At 41.1% G+C, this 18,243-nt stretch overlaps 1 protein-coding gene across 1 annotated transcript; it reads left to right on the forward strand.

The window, feature by feature from the left end:
* Positions 1-2,591: 2,591 nt before the first annotated feature.
* Positions 2,592-6,577, forward strand: LOC147893244 (polyamine oxidase 2-like). Its single transcript, XM_087385589.1, has 10 exons — positions 2,592-3,397; positions 3,745-3,854; positions 3,942-4,030; positions 4,145-4,258; positions 4,545-4,632; positions 4,767-4,852; positions 4,965-5,067; positions 5,170-5,267; positions 5,387-5,816; positions 5,971-6,577. The coding sequence occupies exons 1-10, from the start codon at positions 3,355-3,357 to the stop codon at positions 6,280-6,282; spliced, it is 1,473 nt and encodes a 490-aa protein (XP_087241715.1). The 5' UTR covers positions 2,592-3,354; the 3' UTR covers positions 6,283-6,577.
* Positions 6,578-18,243: the final 11,666 nt, after the last annotated feature.

The following is an 18,243-nucleotide window of genomic DNA, read 5'->3' on the forward strand; positions in this document are numbered from 1 at the left end:
GTAGAACGGTATCACACAGATGTGGATAGTAAACTTTGGTGCAATAATACATCTGCACTTTGTCGTAACACACTTGCAAGGATGTTCCCTTTTAATTTGTATTATTAAATTGGCTCTTTAACTTATATTTGTGACTTGTTTCTAAAAATTGAGGGCAGACAACAAAGCCTTATCTAGAGCTAATAATCTTATGTTAGACATTAGTGCTCACATGTATAAGGAGATAGAAATGGTCCTTGAAGTACAATGTTACAATAAGGGGCACATGTGACTTTAGCATTAGCCCGAGAGGTGTAGGCACTGTGTGAAGGCACATGAGCCAGTGTTTTGGTCTAGCTTGGTCTCCTGATGCTTTGCTGGGGACAAATTCAAAATTTATTATAAGGTTTGAGTTCATAGACAAGGGATCATTATGCTTTCACAGTAGTTCTTAGTGACAATGCCAATAGAGCTGACTATGTAGTGGTAGACTTGTAGAATTTTAGAGCTCACATACATTTTCAAGGATCAATAGGTGTAATATTTTCATCTTATTGTGCATAGGCGTTTGGGCCTTGATGTCCCCTGGAATAGTTGTGTTTTACAAAGTGCACAATATCAAAATTTCCCAAATGGAGCCAACTTGGAGCAAGAATAACCATTAGAAGTTGATCTTCGTTTTGAAAGCCACGGTTGCTTACACTATAGTGCCACAACTATGTGAGCTAATGGAAAGATGCCACTTGGCTTTTACCTCTTCCATTGACTTGTGAGCACCTTCCATGCGACACGATGCTTTAGGCTCACATCTTCGTTCTACATGATGCTTCTTTTACAAACATTACCTTGGCTATGGCCTGATTGCATCTCATAAAGGCTTTGTTGTACCTTTGATAGCAAGGATGAAAATTGTCAGTGGCATGGAGTGTTGAGTTAAATTATTGCTTGACCCAAAGAGGCAGACCAACCATCTACTTCAAGTGCACATTCTCAGTTGCGTGTGCATCAGCCACCACTAAGGACCAAAACACACATGCTCCAAAGTGTGAGCACTCACTGTTGTGCTCTGATTTGGGCCAAACAAAACAATAGAGGCAAGGTGTGTCACAATTGGAAGCGAAGCAATGGTGAAGGCCCTTACCATGTACATGTTGCTTTGAAGTTCAGTACATTGAAAGGCCATCAATCAAGGTGAAGATGTGATGTGAAAGGCCATCAACCAAAGTAATACAGTAAAGGGGTTTGCAAATGTCAATAGCCCCCCTAATCTCTCCATGGGAAGACCCACTAAAGAGGCATGAAAAAGGGGGGGGAAATGCTTACGTGTCAAGCTATCTTTAAAAGTTGAGATGGTCGACATGTGGCATATTACTGGCCCATCAATGCCTTTGGTATTGGGTATTATCATTTTTCACCGAGCTAAATTTTGTTCTCTTTTTTTTTTTGGAAAAATTATACTCCCTGTATGTTTATCCATGGGATGCCTTTAGATTTGGAAAAACTTCAAAAAATCAATAGGTGCAAGCCCTTCCACTAGCAAAAAGTTACGGGTGCATAGTGCTAGCCCCTTTAGCGTACATGATGGGAAAAATATCTAGAGCCTAAACTTGAAGAGGAACCTTATAGCTCGTCCCATGCATAGCAAACTCAACATATTTGTTGGGATTTGCCACCAAGGCAAACATCCTCCCCCTCAAGCCCGTGAATGTTGGGATTTGCCACCAAGGCATTCTTTGGCCCCATTGAAGACGGATTAAAGGGCTCTCCACCCGGGCAAAGCGGGGCCAAAAGGTCAATTGAAGCTCCCCAATTCCCCGTTTGCCTTCCCAACGTTTGAAACATATATGGTTGCTTTACGAAATTTAAAGCTGACATACTGCCAACAATTCATGAGAACAATTTTAGTGCTATGCTTGGATTTGCCAGCCCTCCCAACATTTTTGCTAGCCTAGCCGAACGTGGGAACTTGCTCTTACTTTTGAAGTTGGTGTAGCCGATAAGCTAAGAGCAAATCAGAATTTCAAAGTGTGTAGCGAGAGGGAAGGTAGGAAGTTAATCGTTGGATAAGGCCAAAGTCCAATTTGGCGGTGGCGTAAAGAAAAAGTGCTGATGGGAAAAGAAGAGATGACGTGGCGGGAGATGAACGGGGAAACGTGGAGAAATAAGGATCGTAGATAGCGAACGAGGATCGGGCGGCGGAGAAAAAGTTGAGGGGGGAGGCTAGAGAGAGAAGACAGGTCCTAGAGAGAGGCGGCCGCCATAGCCAGGTGGAGCGGAGCCTGTTGTCGTCTTTCAAAATCGCGGCTTTGGCATCGGAAAATCCGCGTCATGGCTGCGCATTTTTGCTGCCCACATCACGATTTTGGCTGCCCAATCGGCCTGCAGTGACAGCCGAGCCGACCGCCCTCGTTTACGAAAGTGGGTCATTCATTCTGTCATGAAGGACCTTTGCGAGAGCAGGCACCTCTGTTTCTGCATAAATTCCCCACCCATCTCACCCAAAATTCCATCTTTGGATCACTTCCTCCGTCCGAGATCTCCGTCTCCCTCGTTTCTTCTTTCCTCGGATTCCGTCTTGGAATTTCTGTAGCCACTCGCCCACAAATCTTTCGATTGAACTTTTTGCTCTTTTGCCCACCTTAATTCCTTTCTTCCCCGTTAGATCCTTGCTCTTGAGAGATTGATTGCGTCCCAGGAGAATTCATCCTCGTTTTCCTGCTCCCAATTGATTGCAGCTCCTTTGGACGCAACATTTTGTCCATTTTCTCGCTTTTGGGTGGGACAAGCGCTTGAGTCTTGATCGATCCAACGATTCGAGACTGCAAGCACTCTCACATTTTGAGCGATTGGACCCGTGGAGCACGCTCGTGAATCGACCCGGAGCGAGTGTCCATTTCTCGCATTTCCTTGGCCAATTTGTGTTTTGCAGATATTTGCAATTTGCGACAAACTGCAACAATAGAAATCGAGCGAGCAAGATCAACGCAGCTTTCAGGAAACAGTAGTAGAAATAGCAACAATCGCAGTATTGGCAAGCATCCCAGATCTACATCGATCGGCCGCAACCGCAACAGTCGTAGCAGCAAACAATCACTCGCCCGGCCGCGTCAAATTCACGCTGCTTTGCAGCAGTTTGCTCCCTGTGCGACCAGCCATACGCATGCCAAAGACACGATCCCTCCCTTTTGTCTCGCGCCTCGTTCACCTCTGCATGAGCCACTGCAAGTGTAGGAAGCTCTACTTCACCTCCGGCCAGTTGTTGCGATCCATTCTCATCGTCTGCTCGCTGCAGTTTCAGGCCGTTAGACCCCTCCACTTCAACCTCAAGATTTGTCCCAGGATTCCATCTATACCAAGGCTTGCAGGTTTTTTGCTATGGCGCCGGCAACAGAGAATCGATCTCTCTCTTTTGAGCCTGGTGAGCGACTTCGAGAAAATGTTGCCCGGAATTTATCGTAGTTCGCAACGTCGAAGGAATTCGTTAAATGTACTAACAAATGTTAGACGAGGATCCGTTCATAGGTTCAATTTCTGCAGTTCCTTGAACGTCTTGAAATGTTGCAATCTGTAGTCTCGTGACAAGATTTGGAAGTGAAAGTATTTTTTTTCGATGTCCGTATGTAGTGTAGTATAGTTCGGTTCCCCAGTTATCAAAGGCGAGCTTTCTTGTGGTTGTCTGCGGCTACAGTAATGCGCTTGATGTGACTTTGATCTATTGGACCTTTGGTTGGATTATGCTGATGAGGTTGTCGTCTCGTCTGGCAGCCGTCCGAACTTTGAGGCGTGACAGAAGTTCTTCTCCCTCAGCAATTGTTATCGGCAGCGGGATCGCAGGCCTTGCTGCAGCACGAGCACTCCGGAATGCTTCTTTTAAGGTTGCCATCTCTTAGATAGCACAAGCAAGGTGGACAAAACTCATTCGCCATTTTATCATCTCTATTGACTTTGGGGCACTTGCGCAGGTTACTGTGCTTGAGTCACGGAACCGAATTGGCGGGCGTATTCTTACTGACTACTCCTTTGGATTTCCCGTCGATATAGGAGCGTCATGGTAGGACGTCTCCAACCAAATCTGGCCCAAATCTGAGGACTATCCTATTTTCATCTGTAAAATGCGAGTTCACAGAACCGTTTTCGCATAGCTGATGGGGAAAATTTCATGCAGGTTGCATGGAGCAGGCGAAAAGAACCCGTTGGCATCCACAATCGGACGATTGCGTCTACCATTGTACAAGACGAGTGGTGACAACTCAGTTCTCTATGATCACGACTTAGAGAGGCACGTACATGTTCTTTTTTTCCTACATTGAACAGAAAAGCTCTTTGTAATTCTTGCTTACAGCCGTACAATTAGTTCTTCATCCATTTAGTTCATGTATGAGAGCTTCAGATTCCTAGTCATGTATTCCATCCTCTTGAGAGATATGCTGCCAAGTATCAAGATGTGGGCGTTTGCATTTGTCCAAGTTTTCTTTGAATTGTGCTATGGCTTTTGGCTTTTGATAGGGGAAAGTCCTCTATCGAAAAATTGTTGATTAAGCATGCCATTTGTTGTTTGTTTTCAGCTATGCTTTATTTGACATGGAAGGAAATCAAGTGCCGCCCGGACTCGTCACGGAGGTTGGAGAAGTATTTGAAGCTCTCTTGGAGGAGGTATGAAAGCTGTCTTTCAGCCCTTTGAGATTTATTAAGCTTTCCTTAAGGAGGTCTAGAATTATTTTCAGGCCTTAACAAATTACCACCACACTCTTCCCCTTCCAATTGGAACTCACTGGCTAGTTGTGCAGACAAGGAAATTGCGGACTGAATTCAAACAAGACATTTCTGTATTGAAAGCATTCTCTCTTGTACTGGATAGACGGCCCGATTTGAGGTAAGCAATTGTATATGAATGGCTTTTTGAATTTAAGCATCTTACACCATATTTAAACGTTTTTATATGCCTTAGAATCTTATTTGTGGAGTATAAACTTATATATGGGCAGATTGAAAGGACTTGGGCAGAAGGTTTTGCAATGGTACTTGTGTAGGATGGAGGGCTGGTTTGCTGCTGATGCAGACAACATATCTGCACATGGTTGGGATGAGGTATTTTAGTGATCACATGGTTTTAAAGATTTGCATCCAGCACTTTCTTGAAGGTGGACATGGGTTGATGGTTAAAAGATATGCACCTTTGATACTTGCTAGGAGGAACTTCTTGAGGGTGGACATGTGCTGATGGTTAAAGGATACGCACCTGTCATGCTTGCTCTTGCACAAGGCCTTGATATTCACCTTAATCACAGGTTTTAATGACATGACATTCTTTGTTTAGTTTTGTCGTAAGTTAAGGGAATGACCAAATGTTTGTATGAAGGGAAATTGAACATATAAATAATGTCCGCTATGACCTTGCTTGAAGCAGAGTAACAAAGGTATCTCGACATTTTCATGGTATTCAAGTAGCGACAGAGGATGGGAAAATATTCAATGCAGATGTGGCGGTTATCACTGTGCCGCTAGGTGTTCTAAAGGCCAACTTAATTAAGTTTGAACCAAGACTTCCAGAGTGGAAAGAAGCAGCAATAGTAGACATGGGCATTGGCAATGAAAATAAAATTGCCTTGTATTTTAAGAAAGTCTGTTGGCCCAATGTCGAGTTTTTGGGCATTGTAGCCCCCACGTCATATGGTTGCAGTTACTTTCTCAATCTCCACAAAGCCACAGGTTATCCTGTCCTTGTATATATGCCTGCTGGGCGGCTTGCTAATGACATTGAAAAGATGGGTGATGCGGCAGTTGTTTCCTTTGCCATGGCACAACTCAAAAAAATTTTGCCTAATGCTTTAGAACCTGTAAGTGTTTCCTAAGCTTACATGGTTAGGTTAGGTAGCTTTCTTTGCATCAATTTCTTGAGCTTACATGGCTAGGTTAGGTAGCTTTCTTTGCATCAATTTTAGCTTTCTCAACTTTCTTTCTTTTTGGTTGTGCGATCTTTGGGCTTTGCAGTTGCAGTATCTTGTGTCACGCTGGGGATCAGATGTGAACTCCTTGGGCTGTTATAGCTATTGCGCCGTTGGGAAACCGCAGGATTTGTATGAGCGCATGCGCAGTCCAGTGGATAACATTTTTTTTGCCGGTGAAGCTACAAGTATAAATTACCCAGGGACAGTCCACGGTGCCTTCTCCACTGGCCTAATGGCAGCTGAAGATTGTCGAAGACGATTAGTGGAACAATATCACGATTTGACATTATTTCAACCAGTGATGGCAGAGGGGATACCAAATGAAACAATTCCCCTCCAAATCTCACGAATCTAGGACCCTTGCAACCAAACAGTAAGGAAAGCTACTTACAGCTTGTGTGCCCCAATGTATAATATTCACAAGGGTAGAATTTTTGTGGATTGAAATATCTGGTTCCTTTTGTCTAGAGCAACTGGGGGGTCTAGGGAACCCCTTCACTAGTTGTGTTTTTGTTCCCAATAGCATAGAATGACAACTTTAGTAGTTCAAGTCACCATCAGAGTTTACACTTTAGTCCAAAGGGTAAGACTGTTTACCCTCTTTTAATATTACACTGTAAATTATTGGGACTACTTTCATTTCTCTCTTAAAGGAGTAATCTATGTATTGTGTTTTTTTAATGCCTTGAAGGTAGTGTGCTCTAAAGATTAAATGTGTTGCTCAACAAGCATAGCTTACATTCTAAATGACTTGTTAAACAATAATAATTTCATTGTACGGGATGTAAACAAAAATTCCAAATAGCATTTTGTTCATTTGCTTGTTATGCCAATTTGATACATTTTGTTGGGAAAAATGCTTTCATGGAATGACACTGCCTAAAATGAGGGTCAAGACATCAAAAGGGCTATCAAGTACAATAATAGGAAGATGTGTTAACCTTACTACGTTAGAGCCCTCACATTAGAAAGTGATTGTTATGACATGTGGAGCTAACAAGGAGGAAGATTATACACTAAGGACCTACCAATGGTTCCATCTATTCAATTTATATTCAATTGCTAGTTGTCTTCAACATCAAAACTAACATGCGGAGTTTTTCATGGTCTGGGATGAAAGTTAAGAATTTATCTATCAGAGGGGAGTCCTCATAATAACACCCAACTCTTTTTCTTTGGCAAAAAGGAGCATATGGAAAGGGCTAAAATCCTCCTAAAAGCATTCAGCTAAAATCCTCGAATAACAAAACGGCCTTTGATAGCAATACTAATCTTCGATGACAGATGCAGCCTTCTTTGTCCTCCCATGGCAACTTGAGTATGATTCTCTACTAGTCCTATCTTAAAAACTAAACCTTCAATTTTAAAAGAGAGAGAACAAATGTCATCCATGTTAAATGTAGTCTCTTCCTTACCTTCTCTTTAAGTACTGCCTAGTAAGTCTTTTTTGTTCGGTCTCTGTTCAGTGCTGTTGGAAGACAACAACGATGCACAAGAAGGAAACAACAATGCTCAAGGGAAAATGATCACAGACCATGCTATCATGAAACTCAGTCACTTGAGAAAAGATCCCTTAACAACCCCTTGCTATTTTTGGCCTACCCTTTAGTGAAGGTTGATTTTGAAAGCTAAAATTATTTGGTGGTGCTTTCTTTAAATGTTTCTAACTTTGCCTAGTGAATTCTATTCATCTGTAGATTTATAGAAATGAGTGATTGATGTATGCTCTAAAATTGCATCCAAGCTTTTCCATAATGATAAGCATCATTATCCTCCTAGCAGCCTCAAAAGACTTCCATAATGCCATTGATGCTTTTTTTTTCATATCATTGCATTCATCCCTAATCAGTTTGTTACCCAATCTAGACATTCATCTTTAAAATAGGTCACAGTGAAATGCCTCAATCAAAATTTCTTACTTTTTATCAATGATTGTAATGTGTAAAAGTGCATGATGCAAAATCTTGTTCATACACGCGATTGTAACATTGTGGACTCAACACTTGAACCATATATTGTCTAGAGGTGCTGATGGAGTATACAAACTTAACAATTTCACAAGCATCATGTCTAATCTCCGTAACCTTAGAACATGCTTGTACCAATCTTTCAACACCAATTTCAAGGTGTGAATACAACACATTGATGCATACAAATGCTGAAACCTCACTGAAACTCTCTTTGTAAGAGTCTACCAGTATTTTTACAACTCTTGCATTTTCCATGATGACTTGCACAACTTTGTCTCAGTCTATCTCCCTTACGATTTCTCCTAAAATACCTACCGATAAGAAGGAAAAAAGAATTTCTTGGCAATTTTATCGGCTTACTCTCCTCCATAATCTTAATCCCATTCATTGGCTTGTAGCTATAGGAAACCCTTACCCCTATATGCTAGATATTGGAGCAGTTGACCACTTTTGCAATCATAACAAGAACTCCATCCCTCACCCTTTTTTCTCATGGATGAATTGCAGTCTACCTTACCCTAACAAGCTAGTGACAAGAGCCATGGACTATAACCTTGCTAGATGAAGAGCACTTATACGGCCCTTGGGGCGCCAACTCCCTTTAGTAATAAAACCTATCAAAATCTTGAGTATGAGATGAATTTAACAATATGCCATGAGTAGAAATTATTCAAATTAACATGGTTGTGTTCTACACTAAAAGAGATTCATATATGTCTTTACACCTTGAAATTTGGGTAACACATGAAAAAGTTACATTAATATGAAAGGAGATGGGTTTTCATATTTTAGTGTATTTTTTGAATTACCCCCCTCATCCGAAAGACCCCCCCTTGGGCCTCACATATTATGAAAAATATGTACAAATCTTAAAATCTTGCATTTTTTTCAAGGTACATACCTTATATTTTATGGGAGGGGGGACATGAAATTTTCATATTTTTCCCTTTCATATTTGAATTTTTTAAAGGAAATGCATGCATATTATATATGGACCTTGTCTCCCCATACCCTATGTAACCCCTCTTTCTTCACCTCTCACTCCATCTCTACTTACTGCCTCTCTCTACTTTTATGCCCCCTCTCTCTCTAAATTCCTCTCTATCCCTTTTTTTGTCTCTTTGTAACCCCCTCGCCCCCTGTCTATTTTTGTCTAATTTTCCCCTAGCTCTCTATTTTCACTATTGCTCCCTAAATTTCCCTATTTTTTTTAAATTTCTCCTAAAATTTCCCTAAATTTTCTTTATTTCCCCCCTAATTTCTCTATTTTTTCTAAAATTTCCTTATTTTCCCTATTGTCCCTAGTTTTCTCTATTTTTGCCCCCCTCTCTCTCAACCGCTCTAACTACACTCCGCGACCCCTTTTACTTTAACTACCTCCCCACCCCCAATCCCTCTCTATCCTTTTTAAATAAATTCTATAAGTTTTCATTATTTTTCCTAATTTCTCTAATTTCTCAAATCTTTCCTACTTTACCTAATTGTCCCTAAATCCCTCTAATGTTCTCTAATTTTTTCCTAATTCCTCCTCTCCCTAATCTCCCCCACTTCTCTCTCTCTCTCTCTCTCTCTCTCTCTCTCTCTCTCTCTCTCTCTCTCTAATTTTTCCTTATTTTCCCTATTTTGCACTATTTTCTTGCTCCCTAATTTCTCCCCTCTTTCACTCTAATTTTTCCTATTTTACCTAATTTCTCCTCTCCCTAATTTTCTCTACTCTTAAACCTCTCCCTAGTTTTAACCCCCTGTTAGTCTTTAATTATCTCACTTTTTCTCTCTAACCAACCCCTCTCTAAGTAAACTTCCATCCCCCCCGCCCCCTTCCCTGACTACATCCCTTTCAAGAGCAACTGCACGCCTTCCCCGACTACTTGCCTTTCGATCCCAAACTACACACACAAAGCCCACGGACTCAAATCCACTGCCTTCTCTTCTCGACTACATAGTACTCCCCTCTGACTACCAGCCCCGGCCCTGGCCCCATCTTTTATTACCAATCTGCCTATACTCACTTGACTAGCTGCTTTGTTTCCCCTCCAACGACTCTTCTCCCCACCTCTCCTTCCTTCCACTCTCCAACTTTGAATGAACCAACTACTTCCTTTTCTACAAAACTGACTCTTCTCTCACAGCCTTGCCCACGTTTTTGCCTCTCCAAAACTTAAACTATCTCAATTCGATCGTCGTCTCTCACTTCTACTTGCTGGAACTACATCACTATGCCCACCCCTACATAGTACTCTCTGCTCTTCAGTCTATTCCTTCACAGCCTTTACTTCACAAACCATAGATTCATAGGTATCTCCTCTCTTGTCTTGTCAACCAAATGCTTTCCTCACATTTCACGACATTATCTGTGCTTACCTTTCACAAACCTTTTTCGTCCACTTATTTTTGCTTAGTTCTTTTTGAAAAATTTTAATACTTTTTCCACCCTTTCGAGTTTACACAACCCTTGATTCCTTACCCCCCCTTATTTCTCTTCTTACAATTTCTATCATGATAGAACCATTCCCATTCCACTCCTTTAATTACGCCTTTTCCTTTCCATTCTTTACTAAATTTTTAACGATACATGTGTTTGCCACTACTCTCTTGAACGAACTTTCTTATCTAACTTGCTTCTCTACTGATCTAAACCCCTTGCTAATCCTTTACCCTCCCTTCCCCTTCATTTTCTTTTTATTTTGCCCCCTAAGTCGTCAACCCCTCTGAATTTTTATAGCGTTTCTAAATTCTCTTTTTTTTTTCAACCTTTTTAAATTCTTCACTAGCTTTACCTTCTTCATTCTGAGAGTGCTCTCAATGGAAGCAAGAACGGAAGAGGGAGAGAGAGAAACAGAGAGCCACACAAGTTTTGGTGGGTGTAGAACCACCCTAATCTTCTTTTTCATTTATTTATATATGTGTTTGAGTATTGTACATAACCGGGGTAAAGGCACAGTGACCTTTAACCCCCACAACCTCCCACTTAAAGGACAATGTGCCTTTAAGGCAGAACAACCAGTGAGCATACTATCCAATGCCCATCAATACACGACAATACTCAAACCGCTGACTAGGTAGACTCTTCGTTAGCATATCTACAGGGTTATCATCTATATGAACCCTGACAAGCTCTATGCGCTTGTCCTCAAGTACCTCCCTGATGAAATGGTATCTGACCTCAATGTGTTTGGTCTTTGCATGAAAGACCGGATTACGTGCTAGCTGAATAGCACTCATGGAATCACTATGCAATGTCGGTACACCTGTATGAATCCCCAAATCTCCCACTAGCCGATCAATCCATATAGCTTCCTTGCAGCCCTCTGTGGCTGCAACATACTCAGCCTCTGTGGTAGACAAAGCAACACACTTCTGTGTGCGAGACATCCACGACACTGCACCTCCTGCAAAGGTGAACACATAACCAGAAGTGGATCTTCTACTATCCACATGCCCTGCATAGTCTGAATCTGTGTACCCAAGTACATGCATGTCTCCTCTACCAAAGCAGATGCACATCTCCTTGGTACCCTTCATGTACCTCATGATGCACTTAACTGCCTCCCAATGCCTCTTTCTTGGATTAGCCATATACTGGCTAACAACTCCCACTGCAAATGCAATGTCTGGTCTAGTAGCTATCATAGCATACATAAGACTCCTAACTGCTGATGCATAAGGAACCTTGGCCATCATGGCCCTTTCCTCATCTGATTTGGGACTATCTGTATGACAGTTTCACATATGGAGGCAATGGAGTACTCAATGCCTTCCCCCCCTCCATATTGAAACGCTACAATACTTTTGTAACATACTCTTTTTGTGAAAGCCAAAGGAGTTTCCTACTCCGATCATGCATGATGCGCATACCAAGAATATGACCTGCAAGTCCCAAATCCTTCATATCAAAGGCCTCATGCAACTTGGCCTTTAATGCATCTAGCTCATAAGTATTCTTGCTAGCCAATAGCATGTCATCCACATATAGTGCCAAGATTATCAGGCTATTATCCTTAGCCCTTTTAGTGTAGAGGCAGTGATCAATTTCACTCCTAAAATCCTGGGACCGAATGAAAGCATCAAACTTCTGATACCATTCTCTAGGCGCTTGCTTAAGATCATAGAGACTCTTCTTTAGCTTGCAAACTAAATGCTCTTTGCCCTTTCCTTCAAAGCCTTCCGGCTGCACCATGTAAATTTCCTCATGCAAATCCCCATGCAAGAAAGCTGTCTTGACATCCATCTGCATAAGCTCCATATCCTCTGCTGACACTAGTCCAAGCATGCATCTAAGTGTGGTCATCTTCACAACCGAAGAGAATATCTCATCAAAGTCCACACCCCTCTCTTGCTTGAACCCTTTAGCAACCAAACGGGCCTTGTACCTAGGCACATCATCACCTGTGACCTTCATCTTGTAGATCCATTTACATGGCAATGCTTTCTTTTCATGTGGCAAAGAAACCAAGTCCGAAGTCTTATTCTTCATAAGGGAACTCATCTTTGATTGCATAGCATACTCCCACTTGCATTGATCCTCGCACATCATAGCCTCTCTGTAGCAAGAAGGCGCCCCACAATTAGTAAGCATCACATAGTCTACCCCTAGAACAAACCTATCAGGCGGTCTAGACACTCTAGATGATCTTCTTAAGGCCATTTCAGCTTGTTGTCCCACCTGCATATCAGCAACATTTGGCTCATCATTTCCACCAATAGATGATCCATCATCTACCCTTGATTGTATACCTGTGGGAGTACTTGGTGGTACCATTTCTTGCACATTTGATGCATGGACAGCTTGTTGTCTATCAACATATGTAGGTCGATTCACATCCTGGAAAGTGATTCTCCTCATTTCCACATCCCTCATGGGTGCCTAATGCATCTTCTTCTCATTGAAGAGTACATCATGGCTGCATATGATCTTCTTTGCTTCTGGATCCCAGAGACGATAGCCCATCTCTCCACTTTCACCATAACCTAGAAAGATGCATTTCCTAGACTTAGGATCTAGCTTCTTTCGAAGCTCTTTTGGCACATATGCATATGCCTCACACCCAAGCATATGCAAATGAGAGTAAGAGGGCTCCTTGCCACTCCATGCCTCTTCAGGAATACCACCATCCAAACTCTTACTAGGTGATCTATTGATCACATGCACTGCAGTCTTCATTGCCTCAGCCCAAAAACCACCAGAAAGACTTGCATTGGAAAGCATGCATTGTAACCTTTCTTGAATGGTACGGTTCATCTTTTCTACAACTGGATTTTTGTCTGGAGTACGAGGGGATGTGAGCTTTCTCTTAATCCCACGTGTATCATAGAAATGATGAAAGTCATGAGAGAGATACTCTCCACCATTGTCAGTTCGTAGGCATTTAAGCATTCTACTTGACTGATTCTCAACCAAGGCTAGCCATTTCTGAAATACATGGAACACATCGCTCTTCCGAGCTATAGCATAAGCCCACACTTTCCTAGTTGCATCATCAATGAATGTCACATAGTATTCAGCCCCACCTAATGACCATGTAGGCATGGGACCACATACGTCTGAATGCACCAAATCAAGCTTTTCAAACTCTTTCTTTCCCTTTCTTTTATGGGCTGATTTAGTCTGCTTCCCATAGAGAATTCCCATAGAGACAGTGCTCACAAAATTCAAAATCAGAGAAACTCAAATGCGGTACATAACCCAAACGGCATAAGAGTTTCATCCCATTCTGGCTCATGTGCCCCAACCTGTAATGCCACAAAGAAGTGCTTGGCTCCTCGGTTATTGCAACAACATGATCAAATACCCCTGATACATGTAAGGGATACAAAGTCCCACACTTGGCACCCCTGGCCAAAAGCATAGAGCCCTTCTGAATTTTCCAACTCTGAAAGCCAAAAGTGGTGTGAAAACCACCATCATCTAGCTGACCCACTGAAATAAGACTCTTGGTCAACTTAGGCACATGTCTCACATGTTTCAAAATAAATGCAGAACCATTTGCAAAAGAAAACTTTATGTCACCTACTCCCACTATGTCACATGCATAGTCATTTCCAAGATGCACACAACCTGTCTTTCCATTGTCATAAGTGGAGAACCATTCCCTATGGGGAGTAACATGGAATAAAGCACCAAAATCCAAAATCCAATCCTGGGAATATGCATCATCTGAAGTGGTAAGCAACTCTGCAAATAAACTAGACATGAAGAGAATGTCATTGTCACTATCATGTGTGACTACATTGATCTCCTCGATCTTCACTTTTCCTTTGTCCTCCCTTGGACTCTCTTCCTTTTGATTTGCACCCCAATTTGCATTCTTTTTCTTATCCTTTTGCTCTCTTTTCAGCTTGTAGAAATCCTTTTTCATATGGCCCTTCTTACCACAGTGGTAACACTCAATGTTCCATGCCTTGGATTTGCTACGAGACTTCCCTCTTTCTTGGGACTTCCTCCTAAACTGTGGTCTACCCCTTTGCACATTCCTACTTGTTGCCGTCCATAGACTTTTGTCTAATCTCCTCGGCCAACAAGCTACCCACAACATCATCAAATTTTAGTACTCCACCAGATGCAGAGTTACTGACAGCTATACGGAAGGTATCCCATGAGGATGGCAATGAACATAAGAGAAATATTGCCTTAGTCTCCGCATCTAAATTCATCTTCTAAGCCTGAATCTGGCTGAAAATAATATTGAATTCATTCAAGTGAGAAGCAATGGAGACCCCTTCCTTCATCTGCAGCTCAAACAACCTCTTCATGATGTAAACTTTATTAGAGGTAGATTCCTTTTCATAAGTGGCACACAGTTTTTTCCACAAATCTTCTGTAGTCTGCTCATTTACTACTGTGAAATAAACTGACTCTGCAAGATGAAGTCTAATAGTAGATTTTGCTATTTTAGTAGTGTTTCACCTACATGTTGAAGCTTTTTCATTAAATATTGTAGTCTCTCTTTCATTTCCATTACCAAAATTGTTTTCATTTCACTATGAAACAGTGTCTTGTCGAGTCTCCACCCCCCCCACACACACACATGTGCACGCGCACACTTGTGCATGTAGGCACCTACACATGCACATTCACATTACATGCACACACATGCACACATGTACCCACACAGACACATGCGCACATGTATGCACACACGCACGCAACCACATGCATGCGTTTGCTCGCATGCACGCACATGCACACTCACACACATGTGCACGCACACGCACGCGCACATGTATTCAAATGTTTGGAGATGTTCAAGTTACATGATTCATGATCTAGCATGGCAATAAATCACTCAGCCCCAAACCATATACAATGATGGTGAAAGCTCATAAGGAAAATTTGGGTATCTCATAACCATGGCTTTTAGCAAACAAATAAAGTGAAATCTACGCCCATAAGAGGTGGCATTAAATTTGGTTGATGCATCAAAACCTGTTTGACAAATAGGACATCAGAGTGCATCATCACTACCCACTGTTTAAGTTCCTCCACTAGAATGGGTTGGTTTGTATAATGGAGACACACAAATTTCACAATATCCTTTGAATGCAATGCTTCTCTTTGATCCATGCACTATTGTTGGATAAGTGTGAGTTCATGTTGTTCAAGATTCTCAATTGTTCCTGTAGAGTTGTGAGTGTGTTTCATGCATTTTCATTTTTCAGTCGTCTTTGTAAGCACTAGATTTCCTTGAAATGAGCTACATTTTTTTCACATAGGTTCTCAACTTGCTCTTCCAATGTCTCTCATGCTCCTGTCAATGCATTTGAGAGCATCTCTTGTATAAGTGCAACATCTATTTGAGATTTCATATGTTTGTTGATGTATGATAAGAGAAAGTTTTCTTAGAGTCTCTTTACAAAGTGCAAAAATAACATCTTTGTGAATTGCAAGGGGAAGTCCCAATGGTGGAGGTCTTTTCCATATGCAACAACGTATTCACATGCCCGAGCTTGGATCTGTGGGTTTTGACAATTGATGATCTTTCATCTCCCATGCTTCTTGTTTGGCTATACGAACCTAAGGCCAAGCACTTTCATATTCTTTAGATTCTCGCTATGTTGGATATCTCCTTTGCTTCTAGTGGCCAAATAATTACACCTATGTATGCCACTCGGATTAGGATCTACCCACTATGAGATGCATTGGATACTATTTGGCAAACATTCTAGGAGTGCACTGACAATCCTTTAGAGGCGGTCATAGCGTGCATGAATTGCATGATTATGGACTCTCTTCTTTTTGGGACTCTTCTTGTGTAAGTGATCTCTTTCCTTCTCTTCTTGTACTGAGCTTGCACTATTGTCCTATGGTGGCTCACCTCCTTCTAATATTTTATGAAATTGTGTGAGGATAGGCCCTAGTTGGCATGTGTATCCGTGGTCATGTGTGACTTGCACAATGTAGGCAAGGTATTCTACATACATATATTCAAGAACATGGACAAAATTACTTTCAATGCATGGAGCATATAGAATTTCACATTTTAACTACCTACTCATGTATGTTTAAAATTTAAATATATGCACAAGTTTGAAACATGCAACCATACTAAAACACTATCAACACATCGTGTATAAGCATGGATGCAACAACATGATGTGCTGTATGATAGGATGCAACATGATGATGCTACATGATATGTTGCAACATGAAGATGAAACATGACATTGCAACATGATGATGCTACATGGCACGATGCATGATAGGATGTAGTTAAAAAGATAGTTGTACAATCAATTTTAAGAAATTTTAAGGAAAGTTGACTCAACAGGCTAAAAGATGAGACCCAAAATTTGAATTTATTACATCATTGCAAGTGCATGGACAAACTTGTTTGTTATTCCAAATAATTTTTTATACACTAAATTTATGTAGTTGACAAATAGGTTTTACTTAGTATAAGACCAACTCACCATCACAACAAAGGCATCATAATGGACTTCATAAGCAAATGGGCAAGCCTGTGAACATTTCTCTAAAACATATATGGGAATTGGGTAGCAAAGAATAATTGCTCCATTTTGTTAATAATTCAACCAAGTGCAAATACATCATCTTGCATATTGTATTTCCATTGCAATGCAAAAACTTGTAACTCTAGTGAAAGCCATTGAGAAGCCATTGTTTGCAACAACATTCTTGCTCACAATTGATTCTACCCAATTTAGATTGGTCTCCTCATGCTTTGATTTTCTAAAGGCCATTCTACAACTCCTTAAATATCTTGTGCCATTCCCCAAGCAATGATTCCAACTGACATGCACCATTTGAAGTAAAATCAAGCAAGATGTTAACAAGGTACACGTCTCTATGGAACCATTGAGCCTCATGCAAGTGTGCTATTCCAATGAGGAGAGCATGGATCAAATGGTGCATACTGGCACAAAAGACGTTGATTATCTGTACCATGTCTCCTCCTATCATTGCATCCTCTAGCTTGCATTCTGCCTTTGCCCTCATTGCTACATCTCACTTCAATGAAGCATTAGCATGATGCCTCAAGGGCATTTTATCATGAGAGAACATTGAAGTAGGCTCCCACCATTAAAGAATGGCTTTATGGTACAAATGGTCTCCTCTAATTTCATATAAAAATAACTTGAACAAGGATAGGGTGTGATGTCTTCATGGCTACCTATCTATGTGCTTCTTGTCTATGACTCCCAATGTTTCCCTTGTACCACTTGTCAACATATCATTTGTGTCATAATAGGCTAGGACAACTTATTAAATGGACCTAATGGATAGTCCCATATGTTCAAAATCAAATCTTTTATCAATATGGGTTTCCTCCATCATAAATGTCACAAAAGTCACATTCATGATGTGGTCAACTCATTGCTATAGCTTTTTTTATTCAACTCCCTATAGCTTCCCTCTCAAGATGGCACTACCTCATTCCTCATCTTGTATCTTGGCTTGCTCCTCTAATTAATGCTCACTTTTTCTCCCTACACTCAATTATGAGGGTCTTCTTTTCAGATTGTAGGACTCCACTTGTATGCAAAGCCCATGTTGAATCCCATCACTCCATTGTGATGTGCCAACATTGTTGGCAAACAACGGCCTTGCAATACGTTCTTCCATGAATCAATTCAGCCCAACGCAATGCATCAAATTCCTACACAATGCTAACAAGATTATTGATTTGGGAATATATTTCTAGCAAGCTTCTAGCCTCCTCCGTCTACCAACCTCCTTGTGTCCTCTATGAAATGATTCAAGTTATGAATGCACTATTCATGCAATGACATATGAAACATATATGAATGTATTAAATGATTTAAATTACAAATGTAGAAGTGCAATATAACATGCATGCATGCATGAAATATGGAGGACATATGAAACG

Source organism: Dipteris shenzhenensis, chromosome 15, assembly GCF_047967505.1.
Source record: "Dipteris shenzhenensis isolate YYH24624 ecotype China chromosome 15, Dip_SZ_1.0, whole genome shotgun sequence".
NCBI lineage: Eukaryota > Viridiplantae > Streptophyta > Polypodiopsida > Gleicheniales > Dipteridaceae > Dipteris > Dipteris shenzhenensis.